Genomic DNA, 19,682 nt, shown 5'->3' with positions numbered 1-19,682 from the left:
CTCGACGCACTTTTTTTCGTTTGTAGCGTTTACGCAAAGTATATTTCTAAAACTCTGTGCGTGTATTTTTCATCGCCATGCAGCGTTTATGGCGCGCGGCGCGTTTCTTAATTGAGCATTGCTGACCATCTGTGGACGGTCACAGTGTCGATGCTGGGGGTAGAAACAAACCCCCCCCCCCCCCGAGGGGGTCGGTGAGTCAGAGCGAGCGAGTGACTAAGCGTTTTTTTCCTGCCAGGCGCACAAAGACAGGAAAGACGAGCCGGTGCGCGTGATTTCAGAACAAGCTCGACATGTTATCCTCGGGCGCTGGATTGTCTGAAGGGTGACATGTAAACTGTACAGCCGCTGATTCAACTGAGTAAAGTAAGAAAGAAAACAAACTCCTGGTGCACTTACATTCAGTAGAACAAAGGTCACAGTGTCTTACCAATAATTACCAAAATACTAATCCAATCCCCCCCGGGAAAACAATCTTTTTTTCTAAAATGCAAACATAATTATCTTTTTTACTGTTGGACGCTACAGTTATTCCCCCGAACGAAGCGAACACTGAATATCTTAAAGGTTCGCTCGAAGCGCAGGATATTTATTTCAGGACAAGTTCAGGCTTTCTGAGAGACAATACTCACTTGGCTTAAAGAGTGCAAATTTAAAAAAACAAAAAACATAAGAGAAACCACGGTTTCATCAACTTAGCAGTGACAATAAGTGTTGTCGTAAACATTTTTGAAATGAGATGTTGATCTTATGTTTAATTTATCAGCTTTAACGTTAGTAGTTACAGGGATAAGCATCCTCCTCTGTTATTAATATAATATGAGCCACACACACGCGCGCAAAACAAGCTTCATTAAATCCAAAGTTGTGGCAGAAAGCAGAAAAGAAATAGAAGTTATCTGCCGGAGAGAGACACAGCCCCTCGGCGGTGGTGCAGCCAGGTGCTCGTTCACACCAGCCAACTTTTTCATTTTTGGCTTCAGACATTTATCAGCTCTCCATGATGGAAGCGCTGTGTTTATTAATAAAAGGCCGCAGCACCGGGCCGTTCGTACGAGCTTGGTTGGACAACCCCCCAGGCCCTGTGTGGACTCTGGACAAGGTTAGAAGGGGGAAGCAAACAAATGCGCTGCTCGCCAAACCTCCCCAATGTTGCGGAAAGAATGCAACACCAGCAAAACAGGAGGCGGGGGGAGAGATAAAGAAAAAAGCCAAGATGTCAAGATGTTCCCCTGGAACGAGGTGTCAGTCACGGACAAGAGGCGGCGAAGCGCCTGTGTGTGTGTGTGTGTGGGGGGGACAACTGTGAGTCAGAAATATTTCAGAGCAACAATGGATGGCAGAAAAATAACTGCCCTTTGTCGTCACTCTGGTGGGGGGCGGGGGGAGGGGGGGGTCACAAGTTTTCTTAGTTCTTGTTTATGGAGTTTTATGGTTTGGACTGGCCTGTTGAGGCAGAGGAGCGGGTGGAGGGGGAGAACCGCAACCAGATTTAGATCTTTTTTTCACCCAACACGGCTCCATTTGGACCCGTCACGTAAACCCTTTCTGCGTCGTTGACACATCTCACTCACCAGTCAATTCTCCGCCCCCCCGGTCACAGAAATGTGCTGACGAGGCCGCGTCTCGATCGCTTCGCGCCCACCGCAGTGTTTTTTAAGACGTCATCCGATGGCCCAGGTGGAAGAGAAGGGGAGAGAAAAAAACCAACAGCGACAACAACAGCAGCGATGTGCTCACGATAGCAAGATTCGTTGCCGGTTTCTCGAACTTTGTGTGCTGCCAAATAGTGCAATACAAGGAGGAAAGGTCAGAGGTCACTGGAGTGGATTCAATATCTTTATCGAGAACAACAACTGAGCTCCGGGTGATTCTTTTTCATTGGCCTATGAAATGTCACACAAAACACACAAAAGCCCAAACTATTAAATTCACAATCCAAGAAGACAAACAAACACTTAAAACATCTTCCAATTAAGAGGCCGGTACTTGGGGATATTTGACTTTTTTTTTTGGCCAGGAAAATTTGACTTAAATAATAAATCAATTATCAATGAATTGTCGGAAGGGAAAACGAGTGTTTGATATAAAGCCGCTGAAAAACCGCCTACACAGGAACAACAACTGCAGCAGCTGTCAACAGTTACATCGGGAATCATTGTTGTCACTTCACCGAAAAGGGGAATCGATGAAGTGAAGCTCAACTGTTACAGGAGCTCTGAGGCCCTCGCATATTTTTATATTTGAGAGTAAAAAAAGAAAAGAAAGACCCCAATACAATCTCATGCCTCTTTATTGAGCGTTGTGGCAGCGGGCCAAGCGAGGTAGCCCCCCCATGGGGATAGCCGCCCCCCACGGACCCTAACCCTCCACCACCCTCGTCCTCCAGGAATCCCGAGGCATGTTACGGGACAGATGGGAAATGAAATCCTTTTCGGCGCGTTCAGGGCTCTCATTCAAACTACCTCGGATCCATGACGCACCTCAACCAGCTCCTTTCAACACAAAGAAAACACATTATTTGTGGAACATTGAATGCATCGTATGACCTTGACATGTGGTGGACAAACTATGGATGTGGCCTTTGGTAAAAGAACACTTGGTCGTCATCAAGCCGCTGTCCCGCTGCCTTTAATAGTTCAGATGTGTTGATTCAGATGTGGCAAGTCCCGCTCCTGTTGTCAAACCTCAGTCGAGGCACAGTGATGGAGACGCCTACAGTACCTCATGGTGAGACGACTCTCAGTCTTTCAGTGTCAGTCTAAATCTATTGCACGTCTCCTCAGATGAGTGAGCCACAGGCGGGACGCCGAGGCCCGAGCTCCGGCTCCATCCCTCCGCTGTCCCAGTACGCCGCACCACAGCTGGAGGCGCGACGGAGGGCGGGGGTCTGGTCCTGGTCCGGGGTCACGGCGGAGGAGGACTCGACGGAGTCTGGAGCGCGAGGAGACTGGAGCGCGAGGAGACGACTTGAGGGGGAAGAGCGGAGACAATGAGGAAATGTCAGTTATGGGAGAAGAAAGAGAGGGACCAAAATGCAACAGAAGACATCGTACCGGAGCCTTGGGCCGGTTTTCGGCGGCCGGGGCGGCGGCCCGCGGCGGGTTTTTCAGGACCACGACGAGAAGTGGAACGAGGAGCAGAGAGGCCAGCAGGATCCCCAGACACAGCACGGGCATCGGCCCTGCGGGAAAGGACAACGCAAACATGACGCATCGACAGTGAGGCTGCGGGTGGAGCTGAGCCAAGTCACCAGCAGGAGATTGAATCGGACCTTTGGACTCGTGTTGTGAAGCAGAGGGATTAGGTTTGGAGCACACAAAGGCCGATCCTTTTTTGTTCTATATCATTGTGATTGGTCTCAGGGCGTCAGGGACAAATGCGTTCCACTGTCCCCCAGGGTCCCAAACATGAAACTTAAAAATCTTCATTGGCCCTTTCGCACCTGACTTGGAGACGACCTCCGCACACTGAGGGGCCGACTGCGGAGACGCCGCCATGGAGAAAGTCGGGAAGGAGAAGTTGGCCACGGCGCAGTAGTTCTGACCCGGGGACAAACCGGAGAACTGGACGGAGGAAACGGACACCTCCTGCGTCCAAACTGTGCGGCTCTGCGAGAAAAACGTGGAAAACACACGGCTCTCCTCAAAACAAAAACAAAACACTAAAATAGAAACCAGTTGAGCCGTGAGCAGATTCGGCGATCGACTACATTTCTCAGCTTAAACATTTTCAGTGTCAAGGACGCGACCTTGTGAATCTTAATTCACGCGTGTGTGTTACCAATTGATGTTTAAAAAAAAAAAAAAGGAAATTGTTTTAAACATGAATTGACTTAAGTATCTTTTTTTGTTTGTTGTTGAAGTAGGAGTTCAGTGACCTGGTATTCTGAGCGGTTGCGCCTGTTGTACACGGTCACCGTCGTCCAGGGGTCGATCAGCTCAGAGACGGGACAGCACCTCTCCGGAGGGCACCTCCTGCTGGCGGCACAGGGGAACCGCACCGCCACCGACAGCTGCTCGTCTCTCAGGGAGACGGAGACGGATGGAGGGCTGAAACCTGGGGAGGGAGAGAACACCCACTCTGACACATCACTCAAAGAAGCAGGTGATGACACTTTTCTGAAAGATTTCATCCTCACTGACAAACTACTGACAACGTGTCTTCGGGTCGGGACAGCCTCCAACTACACCCTGGACACATTTACACAAAGTGCAGACTGTCACTGACTCAAGTCGCTGTAGTCGAACTTGCGCGGCCTGAGCCAGACGCTGGAGCCGGGGCCGGGGCCGAGGTGGACGCCGAGGCGGATCATGTTGTAGAGCTCGAAGTCGGAGAAGGCCCGGGACACGTCGCAGCTGCGGGACTGGACCCGGACGCACCACGACACGTCCTGCCAGGGGCCCCTGCAAGCCAGAGAGCCACCGTTCATACAATTTTCGTCAAGAATAATGTGCATGTGCAGGTTTTACACGCAGGATTATTCTCTTTAATTTCTTTTGATTTAATTCAGTTTACAGGAAACTAAAGTTCACCAGCCCCAGGAAGAGAGACCACCACGCAGCACTACTTCAGAAGTATAAACCAGTTTACAAAATCATCAAAATTATATACTTTTTTAACCCCGAAGGCAATTTGGTTTAGGTCAAACAGACGTGAACTGACAAACAAACAACAACACAATAAGAATTTGCTGGTCCGCTGTATATGAATAATAATCCACAGAGCCAGAGGCATTCAAGTGTGTGTTTTTGCTTTACGTGTTCTTACATGGAGCATAGAATGTACATATACCATCATGAATCTCACACACACACACACACACACACACAGAGAGACTTACCCCTGCGTCTTCGTCTGCACGCTATAGGTGGTATTAGGACTGGCACGGGGACAGGTCCACCGCAGGAGGCAGCCTAAGTCCAGCGATTCCACGGCAGTGTAACAGACTGACCCACTCGACCCTGGGGAGATCGCACCACCAAATAGCACACACACACACACACACACACACACACACACACACACACACACACACACACACACACACACACACACACACACACACACACACACACACACACACACACACACACACACACACACACACACACACACACACACACACACACACACACACACACACACACACACACACACACACCCGTTAAGTCCGATTGTCACAACTTCGTTGACACTTGGAGAGCAACGGCTGCCAAGGGCGGAGGAGAGGACTTAAGGAAGAGGGGAAAAAAGGAAAAGGACCATCTCCAACACTCACCACTGACGAGCAGGACGACCACGACACACAAGCCCGCCGCCGCCCTCGACCGGCCCGCGGCCACACCCGGCGTCTCCATGGCGACTTCGCTGACCTCTGGGAACCGCCGAGCGTGCAGCGAGACCGCGATGGTCTGAGCTGGACTCGCCGAGGATACGAGGGGCAGTAAGCTGCAGGGTGAAGGATGATAGGCCGGAGCCAGCAGGAGGTTGGGAGGCTTAATTGAAGGCTGGGCGATTTTGTAAGGGAGAGGAAAGGCCGTAAGCTACTTAAAGAAGAGAGCAAGGGGGGGAAAAAAAGAACAGAGGAAGATAAAGCTAATGGGGTTTTTTTTTTTTTTTTTTAAAAGGGACGTTTTGCTGCTCATGTTCTCAAACTTCTGCGTTTTGTTCTTCTCCTGTTGGGAACTTGAACCCTGACCAAGGAGGAAAATGTGGAGGAGAAACTGGAGCTGCAACAGTTGGTCGATCAGTGAACGACTACGAAATTAATCGCCAACTGTTTTGATAAACGGTTCAAGTAGTTTTTAGGAAGGAAAAAAAAAAAAAAAGGGAATATTTTCTGGTTTCTTTGCTCCACTGTGACGGTAAAACTAAATTTCTTTGGTGTGTGGACGAAACAAAACATCATCTTGGGGTTTCGGGGAAACACGATAGGCATTTTTCACCATTTTCATGGACCAAACAACTGAACGATTAATCGAGAAAATAATCCACAAAAAAACAAAACAACCAGATACATAACTACATTCTATCTTTTTATTCAATGCCATATTTTAAATAATAATCTGTACATCTCGTAAAGCAGATCTTCGACCGTTCATTCCCAAAAGTAATAATGACATCATCAACAGCTTCCTCATCGACAACAGTAATACAGTTTAAGTGCTTTTAACCAGGCAACCAACCAGAGGGGCCGACGGATCATACAGCAACAGAAGGAGTCATAAGAATAAGTGCACAGCTCACTCTTTCTCACACACGCGCACGCACATGCACACACACACACACACACCTCGGCAGTGCACTATACTCTTGATAATTAAAGACACAAAAGCAAAAACTGCCTGTTCATTCAGCAACAGCACCAAACATCGAAAATCATTGCAACAGTAATAATAATAATAATAATAATACTAAGCTTAACATTCCTCATTTCAGCGTCAACATCATCTTCAGAAATATTATCAGTTATAACAATCTTTTACATCCGCCAAAAAAAATATACAGGATCTAAATGGACCGGGCCCCCGAGCTGGAGTGTTCACATGCTGATCGGCTCCGGACGCCGCCGATGGTCCGTCAGTCAGATACAGGATATACGCAGGCACAGCTGACGCCCTCAGCCCAGCAGAGGGCGACACACACACAAGAACCAAACCAAACAAACAGGCAAAAACAGAAGAGTCACCAGCAAAGTCCCAGAGCGCTCACGGCCAGTTCCAGGGTCCGGGGTGTGTTTTAGGAAACGCAATCTGGACGCTCACCAAGACGTCTCTGCACCAAAAAAAAATGGGTGTCTCGAAAATGAGCAGAGTATTGCTTTGTTGAAATCTGTGCAAAATTTGGAGAGGACCCACTTCATTTCCAGGGAGGTGCAGAGTCTCCCACCACGTGTCTTTGGTGTCGAGAAGTTGGGGGGGGGGGGGGGGGGGGGGGCGACGACTTATGTCTGCGCCCCCGGCAGGGTGAGCGCCGGCTCCAGGCTGGTGGTGGTGGTCGTGGGGGTGGGCGAAGGCGGCAGGCCCTTTGGTCCCGGACTGAGCAGCCCTTGGGAGGCCGCGTGGTCCCCGTTCAGGTTCTTGTAGGGGTTCCTGCGCGGCGGCGCTCGGAGGCAGATGGAGGGGAAGCGCAGGCCGGCGAGGCAGCAGCCGGGACAGGAGACCACCTCCTCCTGGTCCGGAGAGCCGCTGCCGGAGCCGAACGGGGACAAGCCGGCGGCGGCGGGGCCGCCGGGCGGGGAGTGGTAGCCGTTGTTGTTGGTCGCGGTGGCGGCAGTTGCGGTCGGGGTGCTCCATCCCAGCGGGTGACTTACGGCCACATTGTTGTTGTCCAAGTGGGAGAGGGGCGGCAGGCACGGAGGCCCGTTTGAGATGGCCGACCCCCAGCCGTTGGAGAAGGGCGGGGTGGAGGGCTGGAGGGGAGTGGAGTAGTGCGAGGGAGGAGGGGAGGGGTCGGAGTACGGAGATGAGGCGCTGTCCTGCGTGTCCGGGGAGCTGGCGCAGTCCATGGGCTCCTCCCCCTCCTCTTGGTCCAGCGACAGGCGCTCGAGGGACAGAGGGAGACCCGAGTCACCCGCCTGGTGAGTCCCGCTCGTCTCCTTCCCTTCTCCCAGCAGTCCGCTCTCCACGCTCTCCCCGCCTTTCCCCTCAGGCGGCGACGTCTCCTCCTCGGTGAGGACGGTGTTCGGCGCCATTGTGAGGTGAGGCGGCGGCGTGCAGGGCAGCGAGTGGCAGCGCCGGTGCCTCCGGGGCCAGTCGACGCCGTCGGCTTCGGACTCGGAGGGCTCGTCGCAGTCGGGCGGCGGCGGCAGCGCGAAGGTCAGCGAGATGACCGACTTGCTGGGAGTGTCGTACAGCTTGATCTTGCCGCCTTTGAGGTCCTCCCTTTGCGAGAAGGGGTTGATGCGGGCGGGAGTCGCCAGGTTTACGGAGGGGGGCGTGTCCGGGGGGTGAAGCATGTCGGATTTGCTGCGCGACAGGCGGGGATCTGACAACAGGAAGAGGGAACGCCTTCGCAGGGGGCCAATCGCTGGAGAGACGGCTTTAGAAAGAAAACAATCAATGTAAATAGTGGACATTTTCAGAAACAAATACGAGTTTGATCTCAGGTGCAGGACAGACGGACTCACGCTTCGCCGTCAGCTCGTCCCTCAGCTTCCTCTCGGCCTGTCTCCTCTCCAGCTCTGCCACGATTTGGGAAAAGGACGGACGGACCTTTGCTTTCATCTGGAAGGAAAAGAAAGATTCCACTGATTGAGCGCGAGCATGACGGACAGGAGGAGACAGAGTTTCATTTGGTCAGTCATGAACTCCTTCCAAGACGAGTGTCTCCAGATTTTTTCATTTTAGCTCCTTTACTCTCATGCAGGGAGTGATTTTAATTTCGATTCCCGTTTGCTCGTTTGCTGTGAATAAACCATCTTTCTGAATATCCGTGAAGTAAAGGAACATTTCAGGAGACCGATCGTATGATGACAAGCTGTGACAGATGGGCCACAGATTGTTCACAGTGCCCCTGCGTGAACCTTTATGCTAATGACTTTCGAAGTGATGATGCACTGACGTGACTCAGGGGTTCATTCAAAGTTCTCGTCTAAAGCGAGTTCTCCTGTGGTTCTTCACCGCAGAACAAACGGGGAAGGGGAATACATCATCGACCAGGGACCAGGGAGTTTCTTACATTACAGCAGGAAACGGCCAGTTCGAGGAAGTCTGACGGACAGTCGCCCACCATCTGCTGGAAGGCCTCCACATCCAGACCAAAGTCCTGCGGGAAAACACAGAACACGTCACAAATGGTTTTATGTCCAGTGACGGAATTTTACCCCCCAAATTCTCAGGAGTTCAGAGATTTTTTGAGAGCCCTTTAAATGAAAAAATGTAACAACAATAAAATCCCTTTACACCATCCAACTGTTGCATTATTAAACAGACACTTAAAAGGGTTTAAATCATTTAAAGAAATGTTTTTTATTATTATGTATTCCATTACGTTAGTATACACCAGATTCATATACAGTTTGTGCCAACAGGAAGTGGTGGACATTTTTATTATTCCACTATTATATTTATTATATTATATATATACTTTTGCTATTCCACAAAAAACACAGCCATTTGTTTAATGCATTATTAAACTAATCGCTGTCTTTTTGTGGAGTGTTTGCAAATGTATTTCATTTTTTTGTGCACTGCAATGCGGGAAAGCAGTGACCTAATATAAAACGGCAAATACATACTTCGCACAACCCTTAAAATACATATTTAATGTGGGACATGGTGAATTGCCATGATCTCAGATCATAAAGGCATTAACTCAACATTTTGAACATTTTTTGGTGCACGAAATCTTCCGCCATGATAAGAAAGTCAACGTCCCGTTTGTCAGAGATGATAATCAGCAGTTCATTTAAAAAAATTCGATGGTCACCATTTTACATACTTGTTTAAAAATCATATCTGACGAGGTGCAACTGGAGCTTAAAGTTTTTTTTACACAGAAAAAAGGGACGGAGACACATTTCAAGCATCACTACAGTAACTGTCCTAGAAGAAGACTTGCATATTATAAATAGAACCTTTATTATTAAGAAAAAATTAAAATCCACACAATTATATAACGAGGGGCTCAGCAAAATGAGTATGTGATGATAAGCAGGCGAGGGAATTTTTGATTGACGGAAAAACCGCCGCCGTCCGTACCTCAGTGCGTGGCAGGAAGTCAGGGTCGGCCTGTATCCTTGCGATGACCTCACACAGGATGATCCCGTACGCAAACACGTCCACCTGCACACACACAGAGAGAGAGAGACAGAGAGAGAGAGAGAGAGACAGAGAGAGAGACAGAGACAGAGACAGAGACAGAGAGAGAGAGACAGAGAGAGACAGAGAGAGAGAGAGAGACAGAGAGAGAGAGAGAGAGAGACAGAGAGAGAGAGAGAGACAGAGAGAGACAGAGAGAGAGAGAGAGACAGAGAGAGAGAGAGAGAGAGAGAGAGAGAGAGAGAGACAGAGAGAGAGAGAGAAAGACACGAGTCGGTGAACAAGAGACGCCAGGCACGACTCATTTCCTGCTCTGGGGACATAATTCACTTTGAAATAAACATTATTTGAGTTTTGCAAAGTTCGTCTAAAAAAATTCTAAATAAAAAAAGAAAGAAAAGGGTTCTTAGTTCTTAGTTTCATGCTTTGCTTGTAATCTACAGTTTTATTAAAGACATGCAGGTATGAAAACCTGATCATACAACTTATATTTATTCTTGTTTCATGAAGCCCAGTCCGGCTCCATAAAATTAAAACAACATCAAATAATCAGATAAATTAAACTCTGACCGACCATCGTCACCCAGGCCGAGAAGCCTCTTGAGTAACTAAACTCCTGTTTGCCTTTGTCATAACAACGGATTTATCAAATATTTATTGCTTTATTTCGCCGCCTGGCTCCTCGTTTTTATTTGACCGGCGTTCGTCACGCCCACTGTGGACTTTGAACCCATCTGCCGCTGGAGGAGGGTAAATGGAGACGGCGACCCTTCAGTACCTTTTCATTGTACACTTCCCCATGGAGCACCTCCGGGGCCATCCAGTAGGGGGAGCCGACGACCGCCAGGGGCTCCTGGTCTTCATCCTCACTGCGGACGAGAGGAAAGAGGGAGGGGAGGGATGGAGGAAAGAAGGGAGCAACACAAATTAACGAAAGGGCAATGTGAATGGAAAACAGTGAATGGAAATTTAATTTCAAATCAATTTGCACAGCATCAGTGTCTAATGGGATCGGCTTCTCAAACGTGACGGTTGACGTGGTCGACGATTACGAGAACTTTGAGAAAACAATCGCCAGATGAGCAGTGATTCAAAAGCATGCATCGCGGGCGGCTGAGGCGTGAAACGTGCAGGTGTGTGCACGAGGGTACAAAGATTTCACGTTTGTTTCCAGGCTTCACCCAAAGCTGATGCATGAGAAACAATTTAAGAAAATAAATTGGATTTATTTATTTATTTAGGATCTTAACGATTTGTAAGAGACAGAAGACGACAACAGACAAACAAGTGGCCTGACAAGAACTGCTCATTAATGCAGACGCCAATCAAGAGGAGAGGTGCTCTGTGTGTGTGTGTGTGTGTGTGTGTGTGTGTGTGTGTGTGTGTGTGTGTGTGTGTGTGTGTGTGTGTGTGCACTTCCTTTCTATCTTAGAAACCGCAATGTTTTTCAGTTATCTGCAGATATCGTTGTGAAATTCAAACTGAATAAAAAAAAGGAAGGAACACAAGCCTGCATCCACACACACACACACACACACACACACACACACACACACACACACACACACACACACACACACACACACACACACACACACACACACACACACACACACACACACACACACACACACACACACACACACACACACACACCCCCCCCCCCCCCCCGCTGGCAGTTACTTCCTCTCTGTGCTATTTCCATCTGCTACTGTGGGCAATGATACTGCAAAAAAAAACCAACAACACACACACACACACCCACACACACACACACCCACACAAGCAGCAATGTGACGGCAGAGGGAGGAATGAGACGGAGAGACGCTCGTGGATCCCGATGTAAACAACACTCGGAGAAGTGAGCCGACAGCGGAGGGGAAAACGGCGACGGAGAAACAAGAAATAAGGGACGACTCGCGAGGACGTGTGGGAGCGTAAGAGGACAAGAGTGACTTTCATATACGAAGGGGCCAGGAGAGATCCAAGTGAGACAGAGCCGGAGGACGACTGGAATAGTTTGACCTTATTTGGAGTGCTTTTCCAAAACCTCCCTTCATCTCCTCTCCTTCCCTCCCTCCCTCCTATGCCACAAGCACAGTGGTAGCACTCCAACATAAACACACACACACACACATTCACCAAGAGTCAACAGTATCCATTCTCTGCCACAGGATACAACAGTGTTTAACTAAAATATAAAAGCAAACAAAAGCCTTTGTACATGACGGAAACCCCCCGCCAAAAAAAAGAGCGACCGGAGCGACCGGAGGCTCCGTGTCCGACAGGTGCAGGAATGTTACGGTGACAGAAGTCTCGGCGCCACGTGTGGGAACATATCAACTTTTTTAAATGATGGGACGTGCACTTTTCAGCTCACTGCAAAAAAGTCGAGTGGGAAGCATGAAAATCGCAGAGGTTTAAAAAGGTTCTTGGCCCCTGACAATGACTTGTGTAAATGCAACGTGTCACACACACACACACACACACACACACACACACACACACACACACACACACACACACACACACACACACACACACACACACACACACACACACACACACACACACACACACACACACACACACACACACACACACACACACACACACACACACACAGGCAGCTGCCTCGTCTCAGCAAGAGTCGCCTGTTTACTAAATGATGGCAGAGTGAGCGAGGAGGGGAGGATGAGGATCACGCGTGTGTGTGTGTGTGTGTGTGTGTGTGTGTGTGTGCGCGCGCGGCGGCGTTTCTTTAACGTCAGCCTCGACATCCTGCTCCCGACGACTCAGCCGACGCTCCGCTGTAATGCGGTTATCGACTCACTGCTTTCTATTTATGGGGAAATGACGTTTAATTAACGAAGATGATGAATCGTCTAATTTGACTCGTGGACGTTGAAGGGAGAAGTGCGATCAAGTTGGAGCAGGACACACTGAGAAAAAAGAAAGAAGTACATTTGAACGTGTAACCTAGAATTCATTTGATCTGAGTGTTGTGTGTGGCCGCAAGTCCAGAAGTTTGGGTCTGGACCTTCTCTGGACTTTGCCGCTCAACATACGAAGAGCACAGCGAGAGACCGCCTGGGAGCGCTTCTGGAACACGTAGGGTCGATTGCGCCACACATTTATCAGTTGGGCCGATATGAGCCGTTAATGTTTGGTGAAACGAAAACCTTTATTCTACAGAACGGACGATGCAGGAAAGATGCGCGTTGATTTGAAAAATATTTTGTAAAAAATGTTGTTCTATACATTTGGTTGTATAAGTGTTTCTTCTTCTTTAAGTGGTTGAACTGGAAAAATGTCAAGCCTCAACTACATTACTTTGTCATAAGGGTTTGATGACGACATCTTAGGAATCATCGCAAAAAAAAAACAACAACTAATGATTTTATATATATCGTTTTCAGCAATCTTAGAGACTCATTTCATATTGAACTACTGAACCCAGTTCCATGGAATATTGGTGGAGGGATGGAGCATATCCCGAGGAAGGAGCCATAAAATGTTGGAGCTGATCCAGGATTCCCCCCCCCCCCCCACACTTTCTTTAACATGGCGAGATACAGTAGAGCGGAGGTTGACACCCTGCGAGCGTCCTTCTAGTTCTACTACACCGCTCAAACTTTGGCAAGGGTAACAGTTTCAAACCAGGACTATTCCCCCGTTCTTTGCCACGGAATATTTCCCCCCACTGGGATATTACTACTTTTAATGAAGTAAAGAATTTGATCGTCCGACGCGACGCGAGACATGTCGTCACTGGAAAGAACCAGCTGAAGAAAATAAAAACCGCGTCAGAGGAACGGCTGTAACTTTTTGTCATTTACAGTCGGCGGTGAATTGATGGCGGAGAATAAAATGTGCCACATAAATGTCAGCGCATATTGAAAAAGAACAACACACACACACACACACACACACACACACACACACACACACACACACACACACACACACACACACACACACACACACACACACACACACACACACACACACACACACACACACACACACACACACACACACACACACACACACACACGGCAAGGGGGCAGATTAAATATTGACAACACCCCCGGTTAACGTCAGGCTGCTGTTTGTCCGAACTCCTCCCCCGGTGAAAAAAGCTCGACAGTATTAATAATAATAATAATAATAATAATAGTTCCGCCGAGAGGGCGAGTGCTGCCGGAGACGAGGGGATTAACCACAACATGTGCCTGCAAAAGGTGGAAAAACCTGACTTGGGCTTTGGTCTCATGCTCGTGTGTCATCGGAGAGAAGAGAGAAGCGTTGGGAGACTCTTTTTTTTTTTTCTTTTAAACTTTGCACAGAGAGATAGGACAGATATGAAGCATCAAATTAAAGCAGAGGAGGAGGAGCAGAGGAATGCATTCTTTGTTGAGCGCGACTTTATCTAATCGCAGAGTTGTCGCCAGACGTTCCGACCTGCTGCGCACTGACCTGTAATCTGGGATTTTCTCCGCCAGGCCAAAGTCTCCCACCACGGCCGAGCACACGCTGCCCTCCCAGCGCACCAGGCAGTTCTGCACAGAGGGGGTCAGAGGTCACACATGCCGCTTTATTACAGAGCGTGTGTCAACAGCAGCGCAGGGCTTCAGGTGACCGCGTCTGAGCCGCCCGGCGGCCGAGAGCATGCGGTTGGTTTTACAAACGTGCAATCGCATCGTAAATGAACAGAAGTGTGGGGCTTTTTACAGGGATTATTGTTTTCAAAATGACCACGACGACCTCCACTCAAACCTGACTTGCGAGTGGAAAGCAGTTTACAGCACATCAGCATTTCCTTCCAAGGTTTTACTGCTCGATTCGAGGTCAGGAGTCTCGATTTTGCCTTTTTAATGGTTTTTATTAGCTTCACCAAAGAGTTTGCGTTGGAAAGAGGTTGAGACATGGGCCGAGAAAGGACCCGTTCAATTTTGGCGCGGGCCGAAAAAAAAGGGTGGCTCTTTATTTCATCAGGCATCAGGAGATTACAACAAGAGCAAAAGCCACAGACAAACAAAACGAGAATGGAAAACTATAGGCAGTTGCATGTGTTCTAATAATAACTGTTTGAATTCTCCAAGTGAAATGAGACTGTTCAGTTTGAAGTGGGTTCTGTGATTCATTCCATTTTAAAGCTGCATTATAGTTCAAACCCGTTTTTTTTTCCAAGATTAGTGTGAATGAGGGGAATGTCCAAAGTGAAATAGTTGGCGGATCTTGTTCTGTAGTTACTGGATTAACTACTGTATCGGTGAAGCTACTATACATAAATAACATGTGAATATTTCTTCTCGATTCTAGTGACGCCCAACCAACGCTGTGATAGTTATAATAAGTGGAGTGATATCTTTGTGCTGCCCTTTTCTAGTTTTTGTATATCGCTGGTTCCTCTCCACGCGGACACACATCGACTTGTGCAAGGCTCAATTCCCAACAGGGTGAGGTCGTCAGGGGCGACTGTCCCCAGGGGCCGCCTAAGCTCCGGGTTCAATATACGGAAAAATCGCTTTTATTGTGATATAAGCGATTTGCATTTTTGTTTGGCGACACTGAATGCATGACGAGATCATAACGTAGCAGGGCCTTAAAATTAGTGCATAAGTCTTGTAGAAAGGCCCCAGGTTCAAATCTTGTTGTTATTATAGCGCCTGCATGTTAAGTGACTGTAGTTTAATGTGCATTCGTGCATGTAATACATAGGTACAGTGTCCCTGTGGGCGCGCGCGCGCGCGTGTGTGTGTGTGTGTATGTGTGTGTGTGTGTGTGCGCGCCGTTACCTTGGAGGTGAGGTCCCTGTGGAAGATGCCCTTGCTGTGCAGATACTGCAGCCCGCGGGCGATGTCCAGAGCCAGGCGGAGCCGCACGCTCCAGGACAGGTACACGTCGCTGCCCAACAGCTGCTCCAGGTTCCCACCGTTGATGTACTGGATCATCGGGACGGACATAAGGGGCTCATTAGTGATGCACAGTGTGTGTTTGTGTGTCTATCTCATTTTGAAACTTTATGAATTAATAAGGAAGCTGCTTCAAATATTGATTGGGGAAACTGGGACTAATACTTCCATGTTTGTTTTTTTAAGTGTAATTATTGTTGTACAAAATTCTCAGACCTATTTGATATTTGATATTTCTGGTGCCGTGACACTTGTTGTGTTAAAGGTGAGGCACCTAAATTTCCATCCATCTGTTCATCCTCTAAAGCACTTATCCTTCCGGGGTCGCGTGGGGCTGTAGGTCGGACAAAAACAACTTGAGGACGCCGTCTTTGAAATTGTGATGAATCTTTCACAAAACGCTCTAAATTTTTTTGAATTTATGTGTGTGGCAATTTGCTTTTTTCAGATGCGTCAGAGCGCCACAAGCCCCCCCCCCTCACCTTCCCTCTTATCTGCTAATCTCTTTTCCTTTTCACTGTTGAGCTGCTCAGTTACCGTGGCAACCATCGGGTCAACCCATCATCACATGTAAGAAACAGGTGAAATGTCACGAACTGGTCGACCCCCCCCCCTCGCCGCTCGGCCGGTCGAAGAGAACAGACGCCTTTCACTTGTGCATTAGATGAAAGTTAGATGTTTTCATTAATGTCTTTTATTAAAGACGAGCGAGCTTCAGTGATCGAGGCCTTTAGTTTACAACAACCTCATTACACCTATAAGTGTCAGTATTATTATTGTCGTTATGAGAATCATATCTCCCCCTCTTCCCTCTCCCCCATTTCTGTGGAATAATAACTTTATAATAATAACTTTATCGTAATAACTTTCATAATAATTTTTAATAACTAGAAATCATTAAAAAGTCCCGAGTGCTGGCTCATTTGGGGAACTGTTGGCTTTCTCTTTAAATCATGCGAGGTCTCGACCTAGCTATGTAAAGGGAAAATTGAATTGAATTGAATTGAATTGAATAGCGACTGGAAAGAAAAAGCCCCCAAACTCTCAAAGGATAAGCGGTATAACATGGATGATGGATGGATGGATGGATGGATTCATAATTTACAGGTTTTCAGGGACAGGATCATGGAAAGTGCTGTTGGGAAGGAAAGTGATTCTGATTCTGTAAAAAAAACGTTGACCCCGTGTCCTACCTCTGTGAGAGCGTGGAGCTGCCCCTCGTGGACGCACACTCCGATAAACCTGGTGGCCGAGCACACAAACACATCAGTTTGATATTAGCGGGAGAACGAGAGTTTCTATATACACACACACACGCACACAAAAGATTTTATATGAGGAGTCACATGGTGGGGGCGGTGGCCCGTTACCTGAGTATGTTGGGGTGGGACAGTCGGTTCATGAGCTGCACCTCCCTGAGCATGTTGGCTCTGTTGCTGGCCAGGATGTTCATCTTCAGGGCCATCACCTGGCCGGACACACGATGTTGCACCTGAATCATACAACAACAACAAAACAAAACTTTTATCCACTGAAATAACTTAAAACTCTCTGTCGAAATTGGAAAGTTTGGGGACAATATGCGAATCGGCATCCGGGAAGAAAGGAAATCCAGTCTCCAGATACACATGACGATATTCAACATGCATGGAAGGACAGAACAGGCCTGCGGGCACGGTATTAATGCTGATCATCTATTAGAAATACATACAAAAATCACACGTGTATCGGAATTCAAATCATCAAACTATCACACGGAGCTGATGGTACGAATATCGATGCCCCGGGAGCTTTTTGGAAACACGCCATCAAACATTAGCAGGGTTGCATGAGGTTCTTCTTCATTTGTTTTGGCTGCTTCTCTGCCCAACCCTGCTGCCACGGCAGAGTCTCCGCCTCGCATGGTAGCCATGGAGACGCGACGGGCTCACCTCACACCCCTTCGTGGCATGTGTGTGTGTGTGTGTGTGTGTGTGTGTGTGTGTGTGTGTGCGCGCATTTGCCTGGCAGGACTTCCAAAGAAACACAGACGAGTCGCAGACAAATCCCGAGAGAGGAGAAGTCAGTGTGTGTGTGTGTGTGTGTGTGTGTGTGTGTGTGTGTGTGTGTGTGTGTGTGTGTGTGTGTGTGTGTGTGTGTGTGTGTGTGTGTGTGTGTGTGTGCGTGTGTGTGTCACAACACTGTGATATGTGGAATTACCAGTATTCAATTTTTTTTAATCTAAAGTGACTGAAGGCGTGCGTGTTGGCATCGGCTTGAGAGGAATGCTGTTAAATTGTTTCATAATCATTTTTACATATTTGTTTTTATTACTTCGAGGCTCATCTTTTTTATGAGTACACCTAATCTGCAACCTCACTTCGAACCTAAATAAATCGTCATGCAAATACAACACATTACGTGTTGTATATGCATGACGACTTATACGAGCCTCAACAGTGTCGAAAAAACATCTTACTTATGTTCATGTTTTGTCTTTTGCCACAAAAAGAATTTATTATGAGTACCGCACCGCATAAAAATGATGTGTTTTGCATTTGAGCTATTAATAAAGACGCACTCGCACCGGACGGTTTCAGGTGTCGGTCTCCATTAGTGACATGAGAGTTTTAGTGAAAGACATGGCTGGTGTGTGTGTGTGTGTGTGTGTGTGTGTGTGTGTGTGTGTGTGTGTGTGTGTGTGTGTGTGTGTGTGTGTGTGTGTGTGTGTGTGTGTGTGTGTGTGTGTGTGTGTGTGTGTGGCCAAGGTCACAAGTGTGGGAGCTGGAGTCAGTGTGACACTGGCCTGCATCTTAGTTGAGTAGTGATGGTAAAAAAAAACTAAAAAACAAAGCCTATTAGAGACCAGACTAGACTACAGCCAGTAATGCTATTAAAACACACGCACACACGCACGCACACACACACGCACGCACACACGCACGCACACACGCACGCCCCTCTTCATCTAAGCAGCCAGTCAATGAGAGTCAACCTCTGCTGCACTAGATCCTTTCTCCACAGAGCCACTTGAGGACTCCGGATTTGGCAAAAGTGCTGTGCAACTGAACGGATGCACACATGTAAATCACACACACAGACACACACACACACACACACACACTTGGGGTACAGTAGTTGCTTCCTCTTTCAAGCGGGGAGTCACTGCAGAAATCCGAACGCACAGCGGGAGTGCTGGGGGGGGGTTGGGGGGTGCAGGTCTCATCTCGGGCTTCTCTTTACATATTTACAGCACTGGGGAGGATGAGTCGTACTCGCGTACAGTAGCTGGAAGACTCTGCAGCAGATTAGGAGGTTTAAACTTAAACACACACACACACACACACACACGGAGCCTCCTCCTCCTTCCATTAACACACGTTCATCTGTGGGGCCGTGCACGGCTCGGGATTTACATCACACTTGTCAGCCTTTTCCCCTGCACACATCTGCCTTCTCACTTATTTCAAGAGGAGCATTACATGCCCGTTTCACTGCCACGCACACGCACACGCACACACGCACACGCGTTACAGTGCAAACCCCGGGACAACTGCTGATGATGCAGCAGCGGTTGGAATTGCAATGCCGCTCGACCCGGCTGTTTTGTCCCGACACTTTCCAGCTCCCGGAACAAACAACCTCCCTCGCTCGCTCATCCTCACTCAGTCACAGGGCGAGACCGTCTGACTGCACACGTGACATTTCTCAGGTGAGTGTTTTTTTTCTTGTTTCTTTCTTTACACATCTGGAAAACCACCACGAGAAGGATATGTTGTTTCACCCCCCCCCGACATGCTTCATGCCAACCACGTCTCTGGTCACCTCCGCAGACTTGCCACTGGAATGATAACATCCACGCCTACATAAAGACAACCTCCACAACATGGTGCAATCACACACGCACGCACGCACGCACGCACGCACGCACGCACGCACGCACGGCCTTGTAAAGCACCGCCGTCAGCAGAGGAAAGGTCACATGCGTCGCTCGCTCGGCCAAAATGTGCAGCGGTGTCTG

General features: G+C 48.3%; 2 protein-coding genes across 5 annotated transcripts in view; both read right to left on the bottom strand.

The window, feature by feature from the left end:
• Positions 1-2,756: 2,756 nt before the first annotated feature.
• si:dkeyp-75h12.7 lies at positions 2,757-5,854 on the bottom strand. Its single transcript, XM_035603601.2, has 7 exons — positions 5,282-5,854; positions 4,844-4,964; positions 4,231-4,406; positions 3,881-4,059; positions 3,446-3,611; positions 3,057-3,184; positions 2,757-2,969 (listed from the first exon to the last, which is right to left on the bottom strand). The coding sequence occupies exons 1-7, from the start codon at positions 5,358-5,360 to the stop codon at positions 2,757-2,759; spliced, it is 1,062 nt and encodes a 353-aa protein (XP_035459494.2). The 5' UTR covers positions 5,361-5,854.
• A 171-nt stretch (positions 5,855-6,025) lies between these two features.
• Positions 6,026-19,682, bottom strand: part of tesk1b (testis associated actin remodelling kinase 1b) — a 30,088-nt gene continuing 16,431 nt past the window's right edge. For all 4 annotated transcript variants that reach the window (XM_035617520.2, XM_035617547.2, XM_035617528.2 and 1 more), the window contains 9 exons: positions 17,053-17,174; positions 16,876-16,924; positions 15,566-15,712; positions 14,244-14,326; positions 10,543-10,633; positions 9,705-9,788; positions 8,683-8,769; positions 8,132-8,228; positions 6,026-8,043 (listed from right to left, as the gene is read on the bottom strand). In XM_035617520.2, coding sequence (XP_035473413.2) covers positions 6,947-8,043; positions 8,132-8,228; positions 8,683-8,769; positions 9,705-9,788; positions 10,543-10,633; positions 14,244-14,326; positions 15,566-15,712; positions 16,876-16,924; positions 17,053-17,174 — 1,857 coding nt within the window. In that variant the 3' untranslated portion in view covers positions 6,026-6,946. The remainder of the gene's footprint in view (positions 8,044-8,131; positions 8,229-8,682; positions 8,770-9,704; positions 9,789-10,542; positions 10,634-14,243; positions 14,327-15,565; positions 15,713-16,875; positions 16,925-17,052; positions 17,175-19,682) is intronic.

The sequence above is a fragment of the Scophthalmus maximus genome, chromosome 12 (genome assembly GCF_022379125.1).
Source record: "Scophthalmus maximus strain ysfricsl-2021 chromosome 12, ASM2237912v1, whole genome shotgun sequence".
Lineage (NCBI taxonomy): Eukaryota > Metazoa > Chordata > Actinopteri > Pleuronectiformes > Scophthalmidae > Scophthalmus > Scophthalmus maximus.
The sequence above is the reverse complement of the archived record's forward strand: the minus strand, read 5'-3'. Positions and strand labels throughout refer to the sequence as shown.

Coding starts and splice junctions, on each gene's coding strand:
- si:dkeyp-75h12.7 (XM_035603601.2), bottom strand. CDS start 5,360: ATGGAGACGCCGGGTGTGGCCGCGGGCCGGTCGAGGGCGGCGGCGGGC. Junction 4,965..5,281: donor GGTCGTCCTGCTCGTCAGTG/GTGAGTGTTGGA, acceptor CGATCTCCCCAG/GGTCGAGTGGGTCAGTCTGT. Junction 4,407..4,843: donor GTGCAGACGAAGACGCAGGG/GTAAGTCTCTCT, acceptor TCTGGCTTGCAG/GGGCCCCTGGCAGGACGTGT.